A 25,981-nucleotide genomic window follows, 5' to 3' on the forward strand; every position below is an offset into this window, starting at 1 on the left:
ACAATGCTCTCCAACAGCTCCAGCAACAGGCTTTCCAGAAGACTCCCAGTCATCGTGGTGAATAAATTCAACTGTCAAACTACTGTAGGACATTAAAATAAAAGCAAAATATTGCAGATACTGGAAATCTGTAATAAAAACAAGAAATGCTGGAAATACTCAGCAGGTCTGGCAGATACAGATGCTGCCAGACCTGCTGAGTATTTCCAGCATTTCTTGTTTTTATTACTGTAGGACATCAACAGTTTCTCTCACATTGATGTGCCTTTCCCCGTTACTGTGACTTGCTGCAACAAAAAGTCTGAACTACTTTCTCCAATTTGACTTCATTACACCATAACCCTCACTGTCACTAGTGCACCAGATCCAAAGAAGTTAAACTGTTATTAAATGACACGCTGATCCTTTATTGCAACAGCAGTATTGATGATTTTAATTGCATAATACAGTGCTGGTGAGATTAAACACATAATACACTATAGATGAAAACATTACTTTCTGCAAATGGAAAACCCTCCTGCACCTCAGTTTTGATCTGTACTCTGACAAATTCTTACTTTTTTTGCGGGCTAATTTTTACAGTCAGTGGACCTGTTTTTCCCATGGGGGAGGGGGCAGCAAGGCCAGAGGATGTGGTTATTATTGCTACTTCAATATATCCTTACAAGTGGAAGAAATGACGGAACAGTTTAATTATGAAAAAGAGAGGAATGATACAGAGTATAAGTGGAGGACAGTTGTTGACTTGAACTGAAGTCTCAGAGAGCGATAGATAGCCCTATCCCAGGACGTGCTGCCACATTGAATGTTACTCTAACTAGGTATAGTCAGCATTTACTCTCACATATATAATATAGTTTCCACATTGTTAATAAACAATTTTGCAGGAAGATTCTTTTTAAGATGATGATCCAGGTGAAGGGTCAATGCCCACAGTGCAGAACAGTATCATGGTCAAAAAGAGCAGGAAGAAAGATACAGGAAACCAAAAAGTAGTCATTAGGTGATGCCAATCTTGGTCTTTCATTGATTACGACTTATTTCTGTAACCACTCTATACTGAACAAAACATCATGCTTTAATTTCTAAAATTTACAACTCTTAACAGGAGTACAGTAAAGATCTAGTGCACAGATGGATCTTCCTCAAAAACTCATTTGTCTGCAGCTAAACAGCAACTTTTGGTATTTTGTGCAAATTATATTAATTGGGCCAGCAATAATTTCAGCAAATTATTTTAAAACTTGTGTTTACTGCCAAACACAGCAGCAATGTCATCAAAATAAAAGACAGCAATAATTTAGTCATAGGCTGAGGAAACAGCAGTTGGTAGTGATCAGGCAAGGTAAAAAGAAAACTTGCCCCAGAGTCAAGTCTAAGACATATAATTCAAACTCTCCCTGGATTCAACTACTACTGCCTCAATTAATCCTTTCGTCCCAATCCTGAGAAGAATGCGGGACAAAGGATTCACTCTGCAATGAGCACCTGTTAAGCAGCCTCTTTTTTCTTCAGGCTAAAAATCTGACATAACTTGGTCTGAATGATCTGACCTAAAACAATATTAGCAGCTAATAATACATGTGTGATAAAACACAACTATACAATCTAAGAATGTCAAAGAAATTATCCTACAAATATTTGTAAAGATTCTTAATGAAACAAAGTGAACTGAGAGTTAGATTTTAAAAAATCATTTGAAATGTTAGATTAATCTACTTTGACATTAATATATCAAGGCTAAAGTTATTGAAATTATGCAATATATGTAATAATTAGGCAGGAAAAACATTTCCCATAATCTATATACAGTTATGCATGTGTAATGCATATTGGTGTACAGACAGTTTGGAGCCTTTGACCCTCTGTTCCAAGGGAGATTTCTGTACTACTTGAACTCGCCTCAGGAAACTGCTTACAGTGTGACAAGTGTACCGCTCCAGTCAAACTCCTCACCTGCCACTGTCCAAACAGAAGCAAAAGTCTATTGTTTAGATGAAGAAACAATGAGTAGTGCAATCCTGCATACACTAACTGATTCCCCTCCCAAACCCAGTTCATTCCCATTTTTAAATATCCTCACCACCTTATTAAGTAGCACCCCCATCATGATATCACTTCATTTACTTGGCATTGCCAGCAATCTTCTGGAGAAAAATAGTTCACATTTGAATGGTCTGATGAAAGGTCACAGACCTGAAACGTTACCTCCACAGATGCTGCCAGAACTGCTGAGTATTTCCAGCACTTCGGTTTTATTTCGCATTTGAATGTTTCTTTAATCATTAGAACTGTACAATTGTCTCAATGACAAGTCAATTAAACCAACTTAATTTGCTAATTAAAATTGAGGGCTGATTTCAAAAATAATCTAATTCATTCAAGCAGAAAGAATCCCGTATTCCTAACAGTCACTGCCCGAAATAACAAAAGCCCTTAAAACGTACTGGGTCAGAATTTGCTGTAGAAATAAAAGTGAGGCTAACATTGCTCATTGTTATTAAAGTGCAAATCAAATAGCAATTTCCAGCAACCACACATATGCAATTAAATGCAGAATTTAGGATGTTGCTATTAGAGCTGTCCTACTCCTCAAAGCTGCGTTATACGGGTATCTCATCAAAATACTTAGCATTGAAATGGATGGAACAGCATGAAGTTGCTGTACTTGCACAAGTTGTACACACTAAATTTGCCATAAAATATTAGGACTTGTCCATTCTAGTGCAAGTAACTTTTAATGCCATGCTAAGTCTTAATTACTGCTAAATAACCTCGCTATTGCTGAAATTTAACTTTTACAAATGTGCAGTCTCATTCCTTCAGATGTTAATTATTGTTGGAGATTTAAAAAAATAAAAACTTTAAAAACTTCTGTCTCTTAACTCTCTTAATCCAATCTTTCTTTCGTTCTCTTTCTGTACCTGATTTGACACACAAGTAAAAATTCCAAGTGACATTTCCTAGTTCAGATTCTGTGCTGCTCATTAACAATTCTTCAATCCGATTGGTTAAGGCAATATACAGTTGCTTGCCCTGTTCACACAGGATGTAGAATCCCTGTAGAGGGCACTGTCCTGTTATCTCTCTAGATCACAGCAAGTCCAGTGCAAATCCCATAGAAAGTCTGTGTGCAAGTGTAATGAATGGCTGGCGCCATTCGTTCACCACAGAGAGCAAAAACAGCCCACTAAAATGTCAGCTAAAACGTGGTTAACTGTTCTCTGGGGGACACAGCTGGATTTTTCATTTTTTTCACTGCAAGGATATACATAATTCAACATACTTCTCCCTCTCCTCATTCAAGTGTCCTGAGATATGCACCAACTATGGTTGAACAGGCACCGAGACTTATTGATGGATACAGGTCTAGGTGATCTGAAAGAAGTGTTGATGATGAAACATCCTCCAAATTTCGCTGTTCCTCCTCCTCCCTCCTTCTAAGGAGAACACTTAGCCTCCCCTTGGTACCATTCACACAAGACTGAGAACTGAATTAAACAAAGTTGCATCCTTTTAGCCCATGATACTATACCCAAGTACTCCAACAGACAACTTTGCCACTTTCTTCCGCTATGGAAGCATAACCAGAACATAAAACGGATTAGCTTTATTTAAATACAAAATTCAGTCAGCCCATCAAACACGATGGTTTTCTAACAAATCACTTTTCTCCAATTATCAATTCAGTTAATATTTATGCTCCCATCCTGTCAGTACGAGCAGCAGGTGAATTAGCAGATGGATGACTCAGCTCATTTTGCAATCAAATCAATTGAGAGGAGTGAAGTCAGTCAGTGGATTACTGTAATAAAACGTAAATAATTAAAAAAACAAAATAAATCCCAAAGAAACTGCTTAGACACACCATACTAGTTAATATTTCAACAATTCTATAAAAGACCAAGAAAGGAAAAGCAGCAACTATTCAAATATATATTCAGCACCAGAAAGCAGGCACTTGAGGCTCGGACTAGCACAATACTGTAATATCCTATGTGGAGACAGGCGATCAATCACTTGAGAATACAAAATGTGAAAACTGATTATGCTGCTAACCAGATGTCCTGTTGATTACTGAAAAGATTAACCAACAAGTCAAACCACTTCATAGCTATATAATCTAACAGAATATTTTGTTAAGTGCTAGATTCATACACACCAGTGATTTGGATATTCTCATTAAAATTACAAAAAGAATCTGATCTAAAATTGGAATGTTAAAAAAAAACCTCCGTGACCCCAAGAATAGGGAGTGTAAAATCTGCCCTCAGTACCTCTATGGCAAATCAATCTAATTGACTAATTTTCTGTTTAGAACTTTTCAGTCATAAATCATTAATAGGACTCAGATACAATAGAAACCACTTAAGCGAAGTAACACCAAGAATAAAAGACCTGGATATCCCCTCCAAAGTGCTGGACATGTGGCTGTGCATTACAAGAGCTCATGCATCGTGAGAGAGACCTCCACAGGGATCTTTGCCAATCCCACCCTTCCAGCTCCTAAATATTCCTCATCACATATCAAAATTGTATCAGGCTTTACAGCTGAACCACAACTGGCTGAAAGGATGTATAACTTCAATTGGGCAAACCTGGTGTTAATTCTTTTCTCGTCTCTTGTAGGTTGAATGCATTATTATTCTACTGGACACCAGCAGGCAATCTGGCCAAAACTGATTAAATCTGACAGACTGGGATTGGGTAGTGACAGGGAGGGGAGGCCGACAGACTGTAGCAAAAGACAGCTTTGTAACATAAACCTGCAGTCTTCTGGGTCAGGAAACAAGTGCTCCCACTTGGCCTACAAGAGTGCTTGTGATGATTCTTTTAAAATAATTATCATGTCATCAATATAGAGAAAATGTGATATCTGTGTTTGATGGCTGCAACGACTTAATGAGATTTACTGATGATCCATGCAACACAGAAATGACCCAAAGGCAAAGGGGAAGGGGGGGGCGGGGTTAAAAAGGAGTTGGTCATCCCAGGCATAGAGCCAATGCTTCAGGCAGTGAAGAAATCACAGAGGACAGGCAGGCACTCTGATCTGATCACGCAAGCCTTCGTTTAAAAAAAAAAAATCACACTGATCCATTATTTATGAAACACTCTGCAGTTGCTGCTGAGAGTGGCAGGATCAAGCATTTCACCTGGCTCTGTGAATGATGCTGACACAGCAGACATCAAGGCCACTCCTGTACCTTCTCTCTCCTGAACTAAAGATGGAAAAAATAATGCGGTGTTAGATATCGCACATACAATACATGTAAGCCCAATCTATAAATGGAGCACAGTAATGATATTGGCTATAAGGTGTTATATAATTTTACATCAGGGGTCTAAATACCTTCCCCATCATCACTGCCCCTTCTTTTAACATAAATTTATGGCTCATTTAACATTAAGGCATTGAAATGTCTATAAGATATTTCTTGTAATAGAACAGCTTTCCCCTCAGGAAGTCAGTCATTCGGAGATACCTAATTCTCATAATCACATCCTTAGGCCAGGACGTGAAAGGAGTATAGATACACTCGAACTCAACTATGAAACTCCATCAGAATTATTTATTTTTTGAAGGGGCATGTTATACCAAAGATAGCAGGGAATTTTTTTTTTTAATTCTCACACCGTTCAGCAGGACCCCTGACCTTCTGCAAATGTTTCTGTTTTGCTATTTTATTTTGGATACGTTCCAATAGAGTTGTGGGCCCCAAAAATTCCAAGACCTGTTATGCATCTCCACAAGAGCAGGACTTCAGCCCACCCAACCAATCACAGCAGATGCCATAGTAATGGCAGAAGTACTGCTTTCAAAACAGTACCAGTATGCAGCAATTTCAAATAATAGATTAAAATGGAAACTGAAAGACAGCGATGTATCCAGTAGAACAACTAAAGACTAGAGACATTGCTAGATCTGGTTATGTAATGAAACAGATCAGGTAAATGAGCAAAATGTGCATAAGCATCTTGGGAGTAGTAACCACATAGTACAAGATTTAAAATCAAACTAGAAAAGACAAAGACAGTACAAAAACTACAAATGCCCAACTGGTTAGGGCAGCTTTTAGAAAGAAAGTGCGAAATACTGAGGCAGGAGGAGAACTCGGCATACAGGACTATAGAGCAACAGTGGGATTTTTTTTTTTAAAAAGATTGCAAAGGCACAGAATAAACATATTTCACTAAAAAAACCTAACCCCCAAAGGCTCCTCGCCAACACAAAATGAGGTTTAAACAAACAGTCTCAAGGTTAGCAAAGGAAAGTATAATGGTTGCAAACTACCATTACTGTATATTAAAAAACAATGAAATAACAGCAACACACGAAGATTCCAGTAGTCAGTCTTTCTCAGCCTAGCTGCTTGTTTGTTACCCATTTTCTAATGGGACGTTAGATTGGCAAATACAACAATACAGATGTCAGAATATAGGATATGATATAATTCTGGCCTAAACTCAAAACTTATGTAGTTGCACTTCAGCTAGGGTGGACTTAGTGTGCACCCTCCATCACTTCCAGCAAAATCTAGGGTGGAGCAAAAACCAGCATACCCACCCCAAGTCCAAAATTCCAACTCCCTAACCCCCTACCTAGCTCCACTAGGTTTATACCCTACCAAACCATCAGAATTTGAGCCATAATTTCCATTTAACAGTCTCACTGTGCTATGGTCCAAATGGACAGAGATATTTTCATATGCTCTGTACATATTTTACATAAACAATGGAGTTACATCATGGTATGTTGGGTACCATCTGTGCTAGTAACCATAATTTTCTAGTCACAACTCATCAGCAAGAGGTAGCACAGATCAGGTACTTCACCAAAGGGACAGAAAATCTTAGGAGCCAACCTGTCCAGCTAGTTTCAATATATTCCAGGAAGGGATTGTGACACAGGAAAGGGAAGAGAATTTTTAATGTGGCCCCAATATTAGAAATGGTAATCAGTGATGTGCTATTCTGTAAAAGTAAAATCTTATAATAAGACAATGAAAAATTGCATTAGTCTTATTACGATTAATCAAGATGACCCCTGATATACTGCTTTACCTTGTGACAACATTTTGGCACAATAAAAAAAAGGCAGAAAATTAAACCAGGTCATCATACTATAAAAATTCATGTTTGATTTTTGAGAAACTTCTAATTACAAGAAAAGGCAAAGGACCGGTTAGGCTTTTAATTCCAGACCCGTACCAAGGCTTACCTATAAGATATGAAAACCACAAAACAAATTCAAAAAGACAGCCTTTAAAACATTACCGTAACCAAATACAGTGCTCCAGGAAATCATCTGCAGTTATACTAAATTTGGTACATTGCATCCTTTGCCTTCAAGAACTTCTTAACCAGTAATCCTGGCAAAAGAGCTCAAACCCAAAGCAAACTACTGTGTTGTTGGCGATCTCAAATAAAAACAGAAAATATTGGAAATACTCAGCAGGTCAGGCAGCATCTCTGGAGAGAGGAACAAAGTTAACTTTTCAGGTCAAGCATCTCATCAGAAGAGAGCAAAATTCAACAGAACACTCACAGGTACTGTAGCAATTTTCATCAGCATTGTCTGTGAAGGATAAAGAAAGATTGCTGCACTTTAGTCTGAATTACAGAAAATATTCCCCAACGATTATGACTGCAAACACCAAAGTTATGGGCGAGTTACATAATATTTTATATATCCTGCAACTTTCCATTTCTTAATTACATTTTCTACACAACTATGGCTGAATAATTTTGTTTTAGATACTTGGGTGAAACAGAGTTAAAAGAAAAATCTATTTTTGTGCAAGAGTGGCGTCAAATGTTTCCAGATAATATGGAACAAACTTAGTGCCCATTTCTCTCAATTATTCAATGCTTCTTGTACAAATCAGCTATCTTTGGGGAGTGTTTGTTGAGTTGGAAGCCTGAGAAAAGGCATGGCTACATGAAACACAGAGCAGCTGAGCTTACCAAAATCAACTGCATCATGGGAATGAATACTTATTAGTTGCTCCAAGCTTCGAATGTGTGTATTTTACTGTTTCATCTTCCCCTTACTGACTTTTTTTTTTCTGTGTAGCACAGGTTGTATACACTGTGTAGGACAGCAGCGTGTGAAGGGAGCTGCATTTAGAGTCATAGAGAGATACAGCACCGAAACAGGCCCTTCGACCCAACGAGTCCGCGCCGACCATCAACCACCCATTTATACCAATCCTACATTAATCCCTTTTTTTCCCTCTCACATTCCCACCTTCCCTCAATTCTCCTACCACCTACTTACACTTAGGTAAAATGGCCATTGTAAAAATTACCCCATCAACCCACAAGTCTTTGGCATGTGAGAGGAAACCGGAGCATCTGGAGGAAACCCACGCGGTCACAGGGAGAACTTGCAAACTCTGCACAGGCAGTACCCATTTGTCAGCAAATTTGGACGTGAAGAGAAAAAGGTAGTGCCAATAGTAATCTATGTAGTCAAATGTTCATATTCGAACCATGCTACGTCTGTGGGTATGCAGATATATCATTGACTACGAGTCTAGGTAAAGAAGTTATTAATAGCTCTACAGACTGTGCACTTGGTATCAAATCCAAGTTCAAAATTGCCAAACCTTCCACTCCAAAGATACGATATCCCAACAGAAATACCAACAGCAACACTGTACTTTTTGAGGACATATTGCCGTTTATATATTTTTAACCATTTTTTCTCTCAGAGAAAACATTTCCTGTGGCCAAAAAAAAGCATGCAACCTGTTCCAACACCTCTGCTAATGCCACTTTTCAACTGAAGAACAGTAAACTCAGGTTTAGCCTCCATTTGACAGCAGCAAAATTCAATGCATGACCACATTGATCTCATATTGATGCTACCATATGCTTCAACACAGAGTCATAGAGAGATACAGCACTGAAACAGGCCATTCAGCCCACCGAGTCTTTGCCGACCAACAACCACCCATTTATACTAATCCTACATTAATCCCATAGTCCCCACCATTCTCCTAGCACCTACCTACACTAGGGGCAATTTACAATGGCCAATTTACCTATCAAACTGCAAGTCTTTGGCTGTGGGAGGAAACTGGAGCACCCAGCGGAAAGCCACACGGTCACAGGGAGAACTTGCAAACTCTGCACAGGCAGTACCCAGAACCGAACCTGGGTTGCTGGAGCGGTGAAGCTGCGGTGTTCAACCACTGCGCCGCCCTTTTTTTTTAAAAAAAAGGGTCTGGACATGCACCTCAAGCGCCGCAATCCGCAGGGCCACCCATTTATACCAATCCTACGTTAATCCCATTTTCCCTCGCACATCGCTATGTTGCCCCACCATCCCGCTGGAGTCCTGGGATTTTAGCTTCTGGGGCTTCACCCAAAGTACAGGTGGATTAAGATATTGTCTGTACAACTACAGTAATAAAATTAAAATCAGGTTAGATGTATATTCAGCCAGAATTCCCACTCTGAAGACTATGCAGTACTGCCTAGTGGAAAATGCACATATGTGAAGAAGCTAGGATCAGTGTGCCAACAATTCCTATCTTTAAACAGCCCTTGGATGAAGTATTAAATAGGTGCCTAAGGGGTGAAAGAAAGTAAGGCAAATATTTCCCCATCCCCACCGCACCAACCCCCCCCCCACCCCAAACATTTTTCAGGGTGACTTTAAAATGGCCAGAAGGAAACCCTGTCTTAAGGCAACAATGTTTTAAGTCACAGGGGAGAGAAGAATGTTTTTACACCACTGCATATATTGAACATGGAGCCATTAGCACCTGTACTTGCAGGAACCTTATTCCAAATGCTCCAAAATCATTGCTTCTTCTGGCAAAGAGAAGCCAAATTGCCAGATTTGCAATATCGAAAATAAATTACCCAACATTTTGGCAATGTGGCTCCCAGTAAGAAACTCAAGACTATATCCATCGACATTAATTCAGCTTAGCCATAATACAGGCCCAGTAATTCTTCATGATGTAAGAGAAACAATATTTAAACAAAAATGTGAGCCCTCTTTCTCACATATCTTTCCCAAAAGGGAGAAAATATTTAAGCAAATTGAAATGCTTTGTAATGATTTTATGTTTAAATGGGTTACAGGTGGCAAGACTCCCTCTGTCTTCCAAATGCACAAATCTTTTTTTTTTAAAAACAGCACCTGTTAAAAAGTATACACCATAAACTATATAAAAGGATTTCTAGAAAGTCAGATCTCTACTTCAGAATGCATTGTGCCAACCTTTAGCAAGGACATAGCTCCAGAAGGCACTTCTCATTCTCAGTATAATGTACAATAATTGAAATTCAGACAATTGATTTTATTCACTCGGACAGCATGGTCATACAATATGCAAGGGTCAGCAGTTTGCATTTGTTTGAAAGGACATCAATACTTACTAAAGTATATTCAGGCAGTGGAGAGGTTTGTTAATCCAGCCTAATCCTCCAGTGGCCATGTACCATACTTTCTGACTGTGGGAAAAATTTAGGAAAACTTCCAAATTTCTCTACAGCTGCTGAAAGAATGGTTAGCAAAATTCCTCCATGTAGTGGAACTCGTGATAATTGGGCAACATTCATGACTCGATTTTGGCACTGTTGAAGTGAATTCTCTCCATGATCAAATCTGAACCACTCAGTTGCTTATTGAAACCAGTGATAATGTGAATAAAAGGATGCATGACTGGCAGGAGAAACACAATGAGAAAGGTCTTAATTTCAACTGTAGCTCCAGGGTTGATTATTCTGAAATTTGACTTTACAACCTCTGCGACTCCATTACCAACAGAGGAGAGTGAGCAAAGTCAGCAGAATGAGTGCGCGATACAGGCCGCTCTAGCGTCAGACAATTATGTTACTGCCCAGATTTTGGGTGCCATTCTCCCAAATGTACCCATACAGGTTGGGCCACCAGTCTCCATGTTCTGGGGGCAAAGTACATTCCAAGGGATGCACAAATGTAGAGCAACAGTGACAAATTGACACTATGCATGCCCAACATACTTGTGTCATGATACAAGTGACATGCAAACCATACTTCTACTGCCATTTTGAAATGATACATGGTGGCTGCTTGTGTTAAATCTAGCCTAACATGTAAGATTTATTAATGTAAATTTACTATTTAATTGCACCATGAGACAGGCAATAAAGTCATAATCTATCAAGACAACATCAGCGGGGTGTCCTCAAACCCAAAGGCTACATCACCAGCAATGCAGCACTTTTTACAGGCCAGTTATACTGGCAGTTGGAACTAAAACCCAAGGGGGAAAAAATGCATCTTTGACACAGGTCATAATAAAACCCAGTAATTTCACATTCCACTAGCTGACAGGCAAAAGTAAATATAAAAATAGCTAAGCACTATCATGCTAATAATCATCTACATTCCCGCATATCATCCATAAGAGAAACAATCCAATGGCAGAATGTTGTCCTCCCTCAACATTCATGTTGGAATACAATGTCAAGAGCACCAGGGTTAATTTTTGAAGAAAATACATAAATTTAGTGATTTTTTTTAAAATTCATTTGTGGGATGTGGGTGTTGCTGGCTAGGCTAGCATTTATTGCCACCCCTAATTGCCCTTGAACGGACTGGCTTGCTAGGCCATTTCAGAGGGCATTTTAAGAGTAAACCACATTGCTGTGGGTCTGGGGGTCACATGTAGGCCAGACCAGGGAAGAATGGCAGATTTCCATCCCCAAAGGACATTAGTGAACCAGGTGAGTTTTTATAACAATTGACAACGGTCATCATTAGACTAGCTTTTTAATTTCAGATTTTTATTAATTGAATTCAAATAAAAAAGGAAAAACTGAAAATGCTGGAAATACACACACAGCAAGTCAGTCAACATCTGCAAAGAAAGAAGACAGGTAATGACATTTTAGGTATGTAGCTTTCATTAGAGTTAAAAGACTGAAGAACTTTTCAGTCTTTATGTTTACAGAAGTTGACTGACCTGTGTTTTTCTGGCATTTGTGTTTTTATAGATTTAGTAATTGATATTTGAAACATAAGATGTTAAGACAACCATTGGAACACAGCCACACAAATGGAATTGGATATTCATTACAGACATAAAAATGGATAGAAACATTTTTATATTTCTCAGCTAGATACCACTAAAAATATACTTGTCCACTACTTTCCAAACATTGCTGTCCAGCCTTATTGTGATACTCAGTTCTAGCTTAATGGGTATAATAGTAGGCATCTGTCCATCTATGAAGACAATGGACTGCGTCTGTGGTACATGTCATTTCTGAGTTGAAGATCATCTGTTGTGGCTGTAGGGGTTGACTCGTGAGTAGCAATCCTTTCCACAGCTGGCACAGATGAATCTTATAACCAGTAGCTGTTTCTTCCCATATTATGCCAATGTTCAACCACGAATTTGGAGTGTCCTCTCCAGGGCACAGGCCTGGGCAAACAGTATGGAGATCCGGAGTTGCCCGAGCATCAGGACCCTCCAGTATTGTCCAAAGAAAAGGAGAGAATAAAAGCACCGTTTGGTACCAGCTCTGCTGCAGGAGTTGCTGGAAAACTGCCAAATAAGTAACAAGTAACCACCCACGGGACTCCACCCCTGATTTTCCGTCTGGGTTTACCCCTGAAGCCTTCTTCTCTTCCAAGACACCCAGAAGGCAGTAAGGCTATTTACCCATAGCTGGGGGTCCATTTCTTGGCACCAGAGCTGGACCACATGCTGGTGGGTATAATATTGAAAGGAAAACAACCAAAAATCAATTACAGCCTATTCTTCCTGAATAAAAACTTTGAAGGATTTACAGTTTTGAAAACTGAAGGGATTTACCTTAGCTATAAAAGTGGTCACTACATGGAATTTAAGGCAACTACAACAGCATGACGTTTCCATTGCCAGCAGCTGTAATGTAAATGCAATAGCATCAATATCTCTGTTGGCACAGAGTACCACTTCACCCCACCTCCCCAATCCCCGCAAAGTCGCCAGAGGCATGGCACTAAGAAAAAAAGGATTGTTGCTGCCATTTTCTTCTGGCCACAGGCAGAAATCAGCATTTACAGACCAGTAGTGTAATTTTAGAGTAAGAGAGGATGAAGAAAATAAACAAGTGCAGTGCAGGGCTTCGGGGCTTTCCCCATGGTTCATCTAGTTAAAATAGTAATTAGCTGATCAATGTTTCATGTTCAGTCTCAACTGAAAAAGCAGTACTAGTGCTGCAATTGGGTTCAGCAACATCTGATTCAGAAATCAAGTGGAAATCACCAGAGTTCTCATCCTGATCATTACATAGTGATCTTTGCTGCAGGTGGACACATGTTAACATGTGAATATTAACTTGATCAGGCTCAATCATGATGTTTCCTGCAATCAAATAGCCTGCTTTCACACACTCAGAGTCTTGATTCACATATGTTTAGCAGCCACATTGCTGTGGTACCAGTGGGCGACACGTACTCAATATCTTCAGCTGGGAAGATATGGGATGCAGGAGAAAAGAGAGGAAACTGGGGGGAAAGGGAAGGTAAAACAGTTTTTAAAAAATTCAAAAGGGCACAGGATTGAGAAGACACATTTCACAATGTGAGCAAATGCCCTTCCACAGGTTCATGCCGGCCATCAAGCACCTATCTATTCTAATCCCATTTTCCAGCACTTGGCCCGTAGCCTTGTATGCTATGGCGTTTCAAGTGCTCACCTAAATACTTCTTAAATGTTGTGAGGGTTCCTGCCTCTACCACCCTTTCAGGCAGTGTAACTGAATACTGTTGCCAAAGTACTCGAAATATTTAACTTCACTTTCAGTAAGCGAGAGAGACACTGCATAAGCACAAGTTACTATCCTAGCTTTTAGCCTCTTACTGATAATTACTAGCTATCTTTTAGCAGGTGTGTGGTATTGCTCACACTTATTACTGAAAGTTAACAATTAACTAAAGGGCTCTGAATAGTCAAAAGAACAGCAGGTTTCTTTTCTCTGCAAGGTTATCACAGAATATAATTTCGTTCTTCAGTTGTCAATGGCATTTAACTGTATTGTCAGTTATATATTTCTTAGTTAACAGAAATTTAGCTGTGACAGAATTTCATCAAAGTGCAAACATGAAATAGTCCATTCTTGGAGGAAAAAAAATGTAGAAAGATGTCAGTTGTCCCTTTTGGTCTGGCATCCAAGTACACATAGACGGGTCGCTGGGATCTTTTCTGGAGCAGTTCTTTTCAGGCAGCATCGAGAATTAATCTGGCAGGTTTTTTTCCAGCTTCTCAGGAGAAATGCAGCATCAAGGTTTTCGGTTATCACACTGAATACACAGGGTTTTTCAACGACAGGAGGAAAGAGATGAGTTGGGTGGTTTTTCTTTGGCAGGCTGATCTTCAACTATCTTCAAAACAGTTCACACCCCAACTGAACTGAAAACAATATCCAAACCCCAAAACAGAAAGTCAACCTCCTGACCTCCAAAAACCTTGACATGTGGTTGCTCTGTAAACATTTCCCCTTAGTCCAAGGTTCCTGTTGTTTATTTATCTTAAGGCAGGTGATCTCCAGTAAAGGTTGTTTTTAAGCACTCCTTGATTCATCCAGTAATTGTTTTCACAGTCAAGTGTCTTTTCAATGACCCCAGTGAAAAAAAAAATGAAGTCCAGCATTTCTTCCTTAGTATCTATTTGGCCTGAAGCCGAGTTAACCTAAGTGCTCCATGATAAACACTGGCCGCCTCTACCTCCACAACATTGCCTGTCTCTGTCCCTACATCAATACAAAAATTGGTGACACTTCCCCTGCTGCCAGAGCAATGGTGGAAAAGTGGGTGGTGCTAAAGTGGGCAAATTCTGCTTGAAAACAGCATTTCTTCAGACTTCCAAATGAATCAATTTCCACAATTTAAGAGTCTTTCAAAACATATTTTTTTGAAAAATAGATGCACTCATAAAATTCTGCCTGATCAGAAACTAATCAGGCCAAGTTACCTTGGACAGTCCCTCATGGTCTTTTGAAATATTAGGCAGCCATTAAGAGTTATTTCCCTAAAAGTCAGAGCCTAGATTTTCTGGCTAGGACTTCCCATTTTACCAATGTAAATCAGGCAGTTACAATAGGAAAATTGGCCAAAGTTCTATTCAAGCAAAACTTTGCCGACTTTAACACCGCCCACTTTCTCAATATTATGGAGGTGGAAATGGCCAGTGTTTATCATGAAGAACTTAGGCTAACTCAGCTTTGGGCCAAATAGATGCCAAGGTTGTGAATAGTGTTATGGACAGAGAGATGATAGGGACAGTTCCCCCTTTTTCACCTCTCGACTGAACGAAGACGACTTTTAAAAAAAGTTTTTTTTAGCCCAAGTGCATTAATTTTATAAGAAAAAGCAGATGACAGGTTTTCGAAGTTTTAAAAAAAATTATATAACACCTGAAATATTCGCAACACCACCCACTCTCACTGTTACAGATACGCACAAACACTCAAGGTCTGATGATTTAAAAGAGGCCTCTGTTAAACTTGCTTTTCCCCGGGGCAATGAATTAAAACGGTTCAGGCCTGTAATCTGTTCCCTTGTTCACTGAAGAAAAACTTGGGAGGTTCAGAAAAACAATACGCTGTTGCAGATCGTTCTTGTTATGTGCCAGCCAAAAGTCAATGGTGAAGTCCTGGTACAATTTCTCAGGTAGGGAGTTCAAGGCAAAACTCCAGTCACTGCCTGCATGTAGCTCAAAATTGGCAATCTTAGGCAGGGTCCTGTGTCTTCGATGGCATAGATGGATCTTCTTTGTCTGCCCAGAATATATCTTTATTAAAGCTCCTGATCAGAAAACTAGTTTCTGTCATGTGACCATAGCTTCTTTTTCATTGTCCTCATAATGGTTTCTGATGGTGAAGCAAGCCATTGTTAGACAATAGAGTCTGGGTGTCATTCATCCTCATCACACCTTGATGAAGTAGGGCTTTTCACACCCATTCTTTGGAATTCGAGTTTGGTGTCCAAAGATCTGCGACAGTATTGTCAAGCCAATCAGTTGGAGAGAAGTAGCCATTTCCATAGAAAAGGACCTTTGCATTTTAAAGATTTCTCAGAGATGTGTCCAGAAAGGTTGTTTGCATTTTAGTGACTTCTCCCAGACTTGTCCAGACATGATAATTAGCTCAGGGTTTTTGTAGTTGTGTGTATTGGCAGGTGATGAAGGGTCACTTGACCTCTTACTCCATTTTGTTTACAAGAAAAGTGTTCATTTCAGGTTTAGTTCATACGTTCATTTTATTGTTCATAAGTTTGGCTTGCATGGGTGTGACAATGATAAAATACAGTCCAAGTTGGATGGGGAAATCGAGTCAACAGCCAGTGAGTGGATTTTCTGGTAGGGGCCAAAAAAAGGATGGCTTCAGTCTTCCCAATGTATAGCTGGGCAAAGTTAAGACTCAAAGATAAGGGTATTGGAAGTCTAACAGCATAAAGGAAGTGGATTTATCAAGGGAGATAATGAAGTAGTAGTGTTGGGCATCATCAGCATACACAGTTGGAAGTTGACCCTATGGCTTCAAATGATGTCATTAGAGGACAGTATGTAGGCAAGGAGGAACAGGAATTAAAGTGGTGGTCGGGATGAAAGCCTACTCCTTCAACAGCACCTTCCAAACCAGCAGCCTCTACCACTTAGAAGGACAAGGGCAGCAGATGGTGTTCCCATACACCACCTCCAAGTTCCCCTCCAAGCCACACACCATCTTGACTTGGAACTATAGCGCCATTCCTTCATTGTTGCTGGGTCAAAATCCTGGAATTCCCTTCCTAACAGCACTGTTCGTGTACCTTACACCCCAAGGACTGCAGCTCACCACCACCTTTTCAGGGGCAATTAGGGATGGGCAATAAATGCTGGCCTAGCCAGCGACACCCACATCCCCCAGACGATTAAAAAAACCTGCTCCACTCAAATCACTCTGATAGTGATGTAACCCTCATCAGTCAAACCTTGATCTTTCAGTCCTCTTTCCAGCACCTTGTCTTGTTCCTCTCATCTCTCCTTAAAAATCTTCAATGTCTACAGACACGCAACAAGATATCCTGCTTTATTTCCTCCTTCGGCATCTACATTGTTACTCCTCATCACCAACTTCAATTTCTACTTCAGCTCCCCTGGTTCGCTCTCCTCCTGCTCATATCCATTCGCTGGACCTTGCCATTTTCTGCGCCTCTCTGCCAGAAATCCAAGGATGAAGAGAATATTTGCCTACTTTCCAAAATTATGCTTTAAGAAGCCAACAAGATAAATGTGTTTTTACTGAGGAGGGGGCAAGGTTGAAAGAAAGAATGCTTTACTGGGGCATTTCACAAATCATCACAGCAGTGCAGGGTTTTGGTGTCAACCTCATAACAATGTCTGCAACTCAACTTATTCATTCAAACCTGGGAGCTAGAATCCCCCAGGGCAAAGGGAAAATACAGCAGACACTGATCCAAGACCATATTTTCTCTGCACCTTTGCCCAGCTCATATACAAAATATGAAATACAATGATCTTTTTTCCAGCACTCAACATCAATCCTAACCAAATTGACAAAACAATTGTATTAATGCAATCAAAAGCTACCTTAACAGCATTGCACAGCTATTATGTTTGGCATTTAATGGCATTTTATTGCTGCTAAACTAATATTTTGCCCTGATCAATACTCCAGAGCAGACCAAGCCTCAAATACTTTGTAGTTTGTTACTTGGTCCCAGGTGAGCATCGATTTAGTTTTGCTGCTCCACAATACATTTTAACAGTTAAATATGGCACCCGAGCTCAATGCCAGCAGTATTAGTCATGAGGGAAAAGCAAATGAGCAGAATCTTTCACAAAAGGGCATCAACGAAAGTACAGATGATTGGATTGAACTCTCAGTACTCCAGCTCCCCAAAGATGAGCCACAAGACTTTGCTAAGGTCACATAGTGACACAGAACCAACAGAAAATTCCACTTGTAAATTTTTCCATTCTCTTCCACTGTGCCCCCACGCCCACACATACATTCCATCCAGGTCCCTTGTTACTGCCTCCAACCATCAAGCTTCCTGTTCCTGTTGGGAGCATGCGAAAAGGTGCAAAGGGGACTGGCTGCATGCAAAGGAAAGTGATGGATAAAGTAATCCCAGAATCAGAATTCCCTTCTGGATACAGCTGCAACTATTCTCTTACTCAGCCTGACAAGCAGCAATCCTGTAGACACAAATCAATGAAATGTTGTATAAAATGCAGTCAAGTCATTTCAAAACCACACTGAAGTAATACAATTGCTTTTAGAAGCTAATTATCTTAAATGGTCACTTCTTAAATAAAATCAAAGTGAGGACGGGGATGTAATTTTAAATCAGACACTAGGATAACACAAACAGATAACTTAGTAAAGAAAGAGTCGAATACAAAAAAAAACACCTGGAAAGATTAAACTCCTCACCTGTCTGTCAAACCGCTTCTGGCTTTGTTAGGCCAAAATTTTAAAACATTACCAATATAACTTGAGAAAGTCAAAAGTAATTCACTACAGTACAATTAGTGTGTGGAAATTGTCTCTGTTGATTCCCATCAATAATGGTGTTTCTCCATTTCCTTTTAAAATATAGACTCAGACTCATAAGAGCATAAGAAATAGGAGCAGAAGTCCCCTTGAGCTTGCTCCACCATTTATAAGATCATGGTTGAACTTTTTCATTAACTTCCCTTTCTGCCTTATCCAAATATACCTCGATTCCCTTAGTGCTCAAGAATCTATCAACCTCAGTCTTGAATATACTCAACAACTGAACATGCACAACCCTCTGGGTCGGGAATTCCAAAGATCCACGACCCTCAAGGCAAAGAAATTTACCTCATCTCAGTCCTAAATGGCCGACCCCGTATTCTGAGACGATGATGCCAAGTTGCAGTTTCTCCAGTGGGGAAACAGCCACTCAGCATGTACCCGGTCAAATCCCTGAAGGATTTCAAAATGCTCAAAATGAGATCATCTCTCACTCTTCTAAACTCCTGAAAATATAGGCCCATTCCACTCAATCTCTCCTCATAGGACAGCCCTCTCATCTCAAACCAATGTAGCAAACCTTCATTGCACCCTCTCTAGTGCAAGTGCATCCTTCCTTAGGTAAGGTGACCAAAACTATACATCAGCACTCATGGTACGATTTTTTAAAAATTATTCGTTCATGAGATGTGAGTGTTGCTGGCTAGGCCAGCATTTATTGCCTATCCCTAACTGCCCATGAGAAGGTGGTGGTGAGCTGCCTTCTTGAACCACTGCAGTCCATCTGGTGTAGATACACCCACAATGCTGTTAGAAAGGGAGTTTCAGGATTTTGACCTAGCCACAGTAAAGGAACGGCAATATAGTTCCAAGTCAGGATGGTGTGCGGTTTGGAGTGGGCCTTGCAGGTGGTGGTGTTCCCATGCATTTGCTGCTGCCGTTGTCCTTCTAGACGGTAGAGGTCGCGGGTTTGGAAGGTGCTGTCTAAGGAGCCTTGGTGAGTTGCTGTAGTGCATCTTGTAGATGGTACACACTGCTGCCACTGTTTGTCAGTGGTGAAGGGGGTGAATGTTGAAGGTGGTGGATGGGGAGCCAATCAAGCAGGTTGCTTTGTCCTGGATGGTGTCAAGCTTCTTGAGTGTTGTTGGAACTGTACCCATCCAGGCAAGTGGACAGTAATCAATCACATTCCTGACTTGTGCCTTGTAGATGGTGGACAGGCATTGGGGAGTCAGGAGGAGAGTTATTCGCTGCAGAATTCCAAGCCTCTGACCTGCTGTTGTAACCACTGCATTTGTGTGGCTGATCTAGTTCAGTTTCTGATCAATGGTAACTCCGAGGATGTTGATAGTGGGGGATGCAGCAATGGTAATGCCATTGAACATTAAGGGGAGCTAGTTAGATTCTCTCTTGTTTGAGATGGTCATTGCCTGACACTTTAGTGGCAAGTAACATTTGCACCACACATCAGCCCAAGCCTGGATGTTGTCCAGGTCTTGCTGCATCTGGACACGGGCTGCTTCATTATCTAACGAGTCATGAATGGTGCTGAACATTGTGCAATCATCAGCAAACATTCCAAGTTCTGACCTTATGATGGATGGAAGGTCATTGATGAAGCAGCTGAAGGTGGTTGGGCCTAGGACATTACCCTGAGCAACTCCTGCAGTGATGTCCTGGGACCGAGAAGATTGACCGCCAACAACCACAACCATCTTCCTTCAACTAGGTATGACTCCAACCAGCGGAGTGTTTCCCCCCCGATTCCCATTGACTCCAGTTTTACCAGGGCTCCTTGATATCATCAAGGGAGCATTTGACCAAGTTTGGCAATGGCAGCCACTCTCACCTCACCTCTGGAGTTCAGCTCTTTTGTCTATGTTTGGGCCAAGGCTGTAAAGGGGTCAGGAACTGAGTGGCCCTGGCAGAACCTAAACTGAGCATCAGTGAGCATAAGCCTAGCAACTATAGAGCAGTTGAGCTTCGGTGGTGGGAAATCTTCCAGAAAAAATAATTAGGGACAAAATCAATTATCACATGGACAAATGCAAGTTAATTAAAGAAAGCCAGCATGGATTTCTTAAGGGAAAATCATGTTTAACAAACTTGCTGGAGTTTTTTTTTTTGAGGAGGTGAAGAGGGCAATACTGTTGATGTGGTGTACATGGAATTTCAAAAGGCATTTGATACAATGCCACACAACAGACTGGTGAGCAAACTTGTATCTCACGGAATAACAGGGACAGTAGCAACATGGATATAGAATTGGCTGAGTGACAGGAAACAAAGAGTAGTGGTTAATGGATGTTTTTCGGGCTGGAGGAAGTTTGTAGTGAAGTTCCCCAGGGATCAGTGTTGGGACCCTTGCTTTTCCTAATATATATTAATGACCTAGACCTTGGTGAACAGGGCACAATTTCAAGATCTGCAGATGAAACGAAACTTGGAAGCATTATGAACTGTGAGGAGGATAGGGTAGAACTTCAAAAAGGACATAGACAAGTTGGTGGAATGGACAGACAGGTGGCAGATGAAGTTCAATGCAGAGAAATGGGAAGTCATTCATTTTGGTAGGAAGAACATGGAGAGACAATATAGAATAACGGGTACAATTCTAAATGGGGGGCAGAAGCAGAGGTACCTTCGCGTATATGTGCATAAGTCATTGAAGGTGGCAGGACATGCTGAGAGAGCAGTTAATAAAATATACAGTATCTTGGGCTTTATTAATAGGTCACTATAGCCACTCCAGGCGCTGCTTCACAAACCACTGACCACCTCCAGGCGCGTATCCATTGTCTCTCGAGATAAGGAGGCCCAAAAGAAAAAAAGAAAGAAAAGAAAAAAAAAGAAATTAATAGGTCATAGAGTACAAGAGCAAGGAAGTTATGTTGAACTTGCATAAGACACTAGTTTGGCCTCAGCTGGAGTACTGTGTCCAGTTATGGGCGCCGCACTTGAGGAAAGACGCGAGGACATTGGAGAGAATACAGAAAAGATTCACAAGAATGGTTCCAGGGATGAGGAATTTCAGTTATGATTTCAGATAGATTGGAGAAGTTAGGACTCTTTTCCTTGCAGAAGAGAAGGCTGAGAGGTGATTTGATAGAGTTATTCAAAATCATGAGGGATCTGGACAGAGTAGATAGAGAGAAACTGTTCCCACTCGTGAAAAGATGGCAAACAAGAGGACACTGATTTAAAGTATTTGGTAAGAGAAGCAAAAGTGACATGAGGAAAAACTTTTTCACGCAGCAAGTGGTTAAGGTCTGGAATACGCTGCCTGAGAACATGGTGGAGGCAGGTTCAATTAAAGCATTCAAAAAAGGGAATTAGACAGTTATATGAAAAGGAAGAATGTGCAGGGATATGGGGAGAAGGCGGGGAATGGAACTGAGGGAGTAGCTCTTTCAGAGAGCCAGTGCAGACACGATGGGCCGAATGGCCTCCTTCTGCACTGTAACGATTCTGTGATTATTGCTCAGCATGTGCCACTTGATACCACTGTTGATGATCCAGTCCATCACTTTGCTGATGATCAAGAGTAGACTGATAGGGCGGTAATTAGCCAGGTTACATTTGTCCTGCTTTTTGTGTACAGGACATACTTGGGCAAATTTTCCACATTGCTGGGGAGATGCCAGTGTTGTAGCTGTGCTGGAACAGCTTGGCTAGGGACATGGCTAGTTCTGAAGCACAGGTCTTCAGTACTATTGCTAGAATGTTGTCAGGGCCTTTGCAGTGTCCAGTATTCATATGGAGTGAATCGAATTGGCTGAAGACTGGCATCGGTGATGCTGGGAACCTCAGGAGGAGGTGGAGATGGATCACCCACTTGGCACTTCTGGCTGAAGATGAATGCAAATGCTTCAGCCTGGTCTTTTGCATTGATAGAAACATAGAAAATAGGAGAAGTAGGCCATTCGGCCCTTCAGGCCTGCTCCGCCATTCAAAAAAGATCATGGCTGATCGTCTAATTCAGTGCCCTGTTCCCGCTTTCTCCCCATATCCCTTGATCCCTTTGGCATTAATATATCTATCTCCTTCTTGAATATATTTAATGACTTGGCCTCCACTGCCTTCTGCTGTAGAGAATTCCACAGGTTCACCACCCTCTGAGCGAAGAAATTTCTCCTCAACTTGGTTCTAAATGGCATACCCCGTACCCTGAGACTGTGACCCCTGGTTCTGGACTCCCCAGCCATCAGGAACATGCTCCCTGCATCTAGCATGTCTAGTCCTGTTAGAATTTTATAGGTTTCTATGAGATCCCCTCTCCTTCTTAGCTCTAGTGAATATAGGCCTAGTCGACCAATCTCTCCTCATATGTCAATCCTGCCATCCCAGGAATCAGCCTAGTAAATCTACTTTGCACTCCAAAGGGAAGAACATCCTTCCTCAGATAAGGAGACCAAAACTGCACACAATACTCCAGATGAGGTCTCACCAAGGCCCTGTATAACTGCTGTAAGACATCCTTGCTCCTGTACTCAAATCCTCTTGCAATGAAGGTCAACATACCATTCAGCTTCCTAATTGCTTGTTGCACCCGAATGCTTGCTTTCAGCAACTGGTGTTTCAAGGACACCCAGGTCTCGTTGCACCTCCCCCTTTCCCAATCTATCACCATTCAGATAATAATCTGCCTTTCTGTTTCTACAATCAAAGTGGATAACCTCACATTTATCCACGTTATACTGCATCTGCCATGCATTTGCCCACTCACACAACTTGTCTAAATCACATTGGAGCCTCTTTGCACCCTCCTCACAGCTCACATTTCCCACCCCCCCCCCCCCCCCACCCTTGTGCCATCTGCAAACTTGGAAATGTTACATTTAGTTCCCTCACCCAAGTCATTAATATATACTGTGAATAGCTGGGGCCTAAGCACTGATCCCTGCGGTACCCCACTAGTCACTGCCTGCCACCCGGAAAAAGACCCGTCTATTCCTACTCTCTGTTTACTGTCTGTCAACCAATTCTCAATCCATGCCAGTATATTACTCCTAATCCATGTGCTTTAGTTTTGCACACTAACCTCTTATGTGGGACATCAAAAGCCTTCTGAAAATCCAAATACACCACATCCACTGGTTCTCCCTTATCTATTCTACTAGTTACATCCTCAAAAAACTCCAGTAGATTTGTTAAGCATGACTTCCCTTTCGTAAACCTATGCTGACTTTGCCCAATCCCATTTATGCTTTCTAGGTGTTCTGCTATCACATCCTTTATAATAGATTCTAGCATTTTCCCCGCTACTGATGTAAGGCTAACTGGTCTGTAGTTCCCCGTTTTTTCCTCTACCTCCTTTTTTAAAATGGTGGGGTTACATTTGCCACCCTCCAATCTGTAGGAACTGCTTCAGAGTCTACAGAATTTTGGAAGATGACCACCATCCACTATTTCCAGGGCCACTTCCTTTAGTACTCTGGGATGCAGATTATCAGACCCTGGGATTTGACAGCCTTTAACCCCATTAATTTCCCTAGCACTTTTTTTTTAAACTAATACTTATTTCCTTCAGTTCCTCTCTCTCATTAGACCTTTGGTTGATGTGCTGGGCTCCCCCAGCATTGAGGATGGGGATATTTGTGGAGCCTCCTCCTGTTAGATGTTTAATTGTCCACCACCATTTACGACTGGATGTGGCAGGACTGCAGGGTGCAGAGTTTAAATCTGATCCGTTGGTTATATGATCGTTTAGCCCTGTCTATCACAAGCTGCTTCTGCTGTTTGGCATGCAAGTAGTCCTGTGTTGTAGCTTCACCAGGCTGACACCTCATTTTGAGGTATGCCTGGTGCTGCTCCTGGCATGCCCGCCTGCACTCTTCATTAAACCATGGTTGGTCCCCCGGCTTGATGGGAATGCTAGAGTGGGGGATATGCTGGGCCATGAGGTTACAGATTGTGGATGAATACAATTCTGCTGCTGCTGATAGGCCACAGCTCCTCATGGATGCCCAGTTTTGCACTGCTAGATCTGTTCTAAATCTTTCCCATTTAGCACGGTGGTAGTGCCACACAACACGAGGGTGGGTATCCTCAATGTGAAGATGGGATTTCGTCTCTACAAGTACTCTACGTTGGTCACCCCTATCAATATTGTCATGGATAGATGCATCTGCGACAGGTGGACGCGAGGACAAGGCCAAGTAGGTTTTTCCCTCTTGTTGGTTCCCCCACCACCTGCCGCAGACCCAGTCTACCAGCTATGGCCTTTAGGACTCAGCCAGCTCGGTCAGTAGTGGTGCTACCAAGCCACTCTCGGTGATGGACATTGAAATCCCTCACCCAGAGTATATTCTGTACCCTTGCTATCCTTCATGCTTCTTCCAATTGGCGTTCAACATGGAGAAGCACTGATTCATCAGCAGGAGGTTTCCTTGCCCATGTTTTACCTGATGCCATGAAACTTCATGGGATCCGGAGTCAATGTTGAGGACTTCCAGGGCAACTCCCTCCTGACCTTATACCACTGTGCCGCCACCTCTGGTGGGTCTGTCCTGCCGGTGGGACGGGATGGTGATGGTGGTGTCTGGGACATTGTCTGTGAGGTATGATTCTGTGAGTACGGCCATGTCAGGCTGTTGCTCGACTAGTCTGTGGGACAACTCTCCCAATTTTGGCACAAGCTCCCAGATGTTACTAAGGAAGACTTTGCAGGGGCGACAGGGCTGGGTTTTCCATTGTCGTTTCCAGGGCTGAGGTCAATGTAGGTGGTTCGTCCAGTTTCATTCCTTTTCTTACACTTTGAAGCAGTTTAATACAACTAAGTGGCTTGCTCGACCATTTAAGAGTCAACCACATTGCTGTGGGTCTGTAGGCCAGGCAAGGATGTCAGATTTCCTTCCCTAAAGTGAACCAGATGGGTTTTTACAACAATCAAACAATGGTTTCATGGTTATTACACTAGCATTTAATTCCAGATTTTTTTATTGAATTCAAACTTCACCATCTGCCATGGTGGGATTCGAACCCATGCTCCCAGAGCATTAGCTCGGCATCTGGATTAATAGGCCAGTGACATTACCACTACGGCACCACCTTCCCGAAAGCCCTATATAATAGCAGCAAGACCTTCTTACTCTTACACTCTAACCTTCATGAAATAAAGGCTAACATACCATTTGCCTTCCTAATTGCTTGCTGAACCTGCATGTTAACTTTGTGATTCAAGTACAAGGATGTCCAAATCCCTCTGCATACTAACATTTTCTAGTCTCACCTTTTGTCAAATATTCTTCTTTCCCTTTCTTCCTACCAAAGTGGATAACTTCACATTTCTCTACATTACCTTCTATCTGCCACATTTTGCCCATTCACTTAACCTGTCTGTATCCCTTCGCAGAATGTGTGCGTCCTCCTTGCAGCTTACTTTCCCACCTAGCTTTGTATAATCAGCAAACTTTGATATATTACACTCAGTCACCTGGTTCTACGCATCTATCTAATCGTAGCCAGCTTCTTTTCCTGCTCC

At 41.4% G+C, this 25,981-nt stretch overlaps 1 protein-coding gene across 5 annotated transcripts in view; it reads right to left on the bottom strand.

Moving 5' to 3' along the window:
• Positions 1–25,981, bottom strand: part of med27 (mediator complex subunit 27) — a 286,804-nt gene that overhangs the window by 221,847 nt on the left and 38,976 nt on the right. For 4 of the 5 annotated variants that reach the window (XM_068012326.1, XM_068012323.1, XM_068012328.1 and 1 more), the window contains exon 3: positions 7,550–7,579. The exons of the other annotated variant lie outside the window; for it this stretch is intronic. In XM_068012326.1, coding sequence (XP_067868427.1) covers positions 7,550–7,579 — 30 coding nt within the window. The remainder of the gene's footprint in view (positions 1–7,549; positions 7,580–25,981) is intronic. 5 annotated transcript variants of the gene reach the window in all.

This window comes from Heterodontus francisci, chromosome 32 (genome assembly GCF_036365525.1).
Source record: "Heterodontus francisci isolate sHetFra1 chromosome 32, sHetFra1.hap1, whole genome shotgun sequence".
Taxonomy (NCBI): Eukaryota; Metazoa; Chordata; class Chondrichthyes; order Heterodontiformes; family Heterodontidae; genus Heterodontus; species Heterodontus francisci.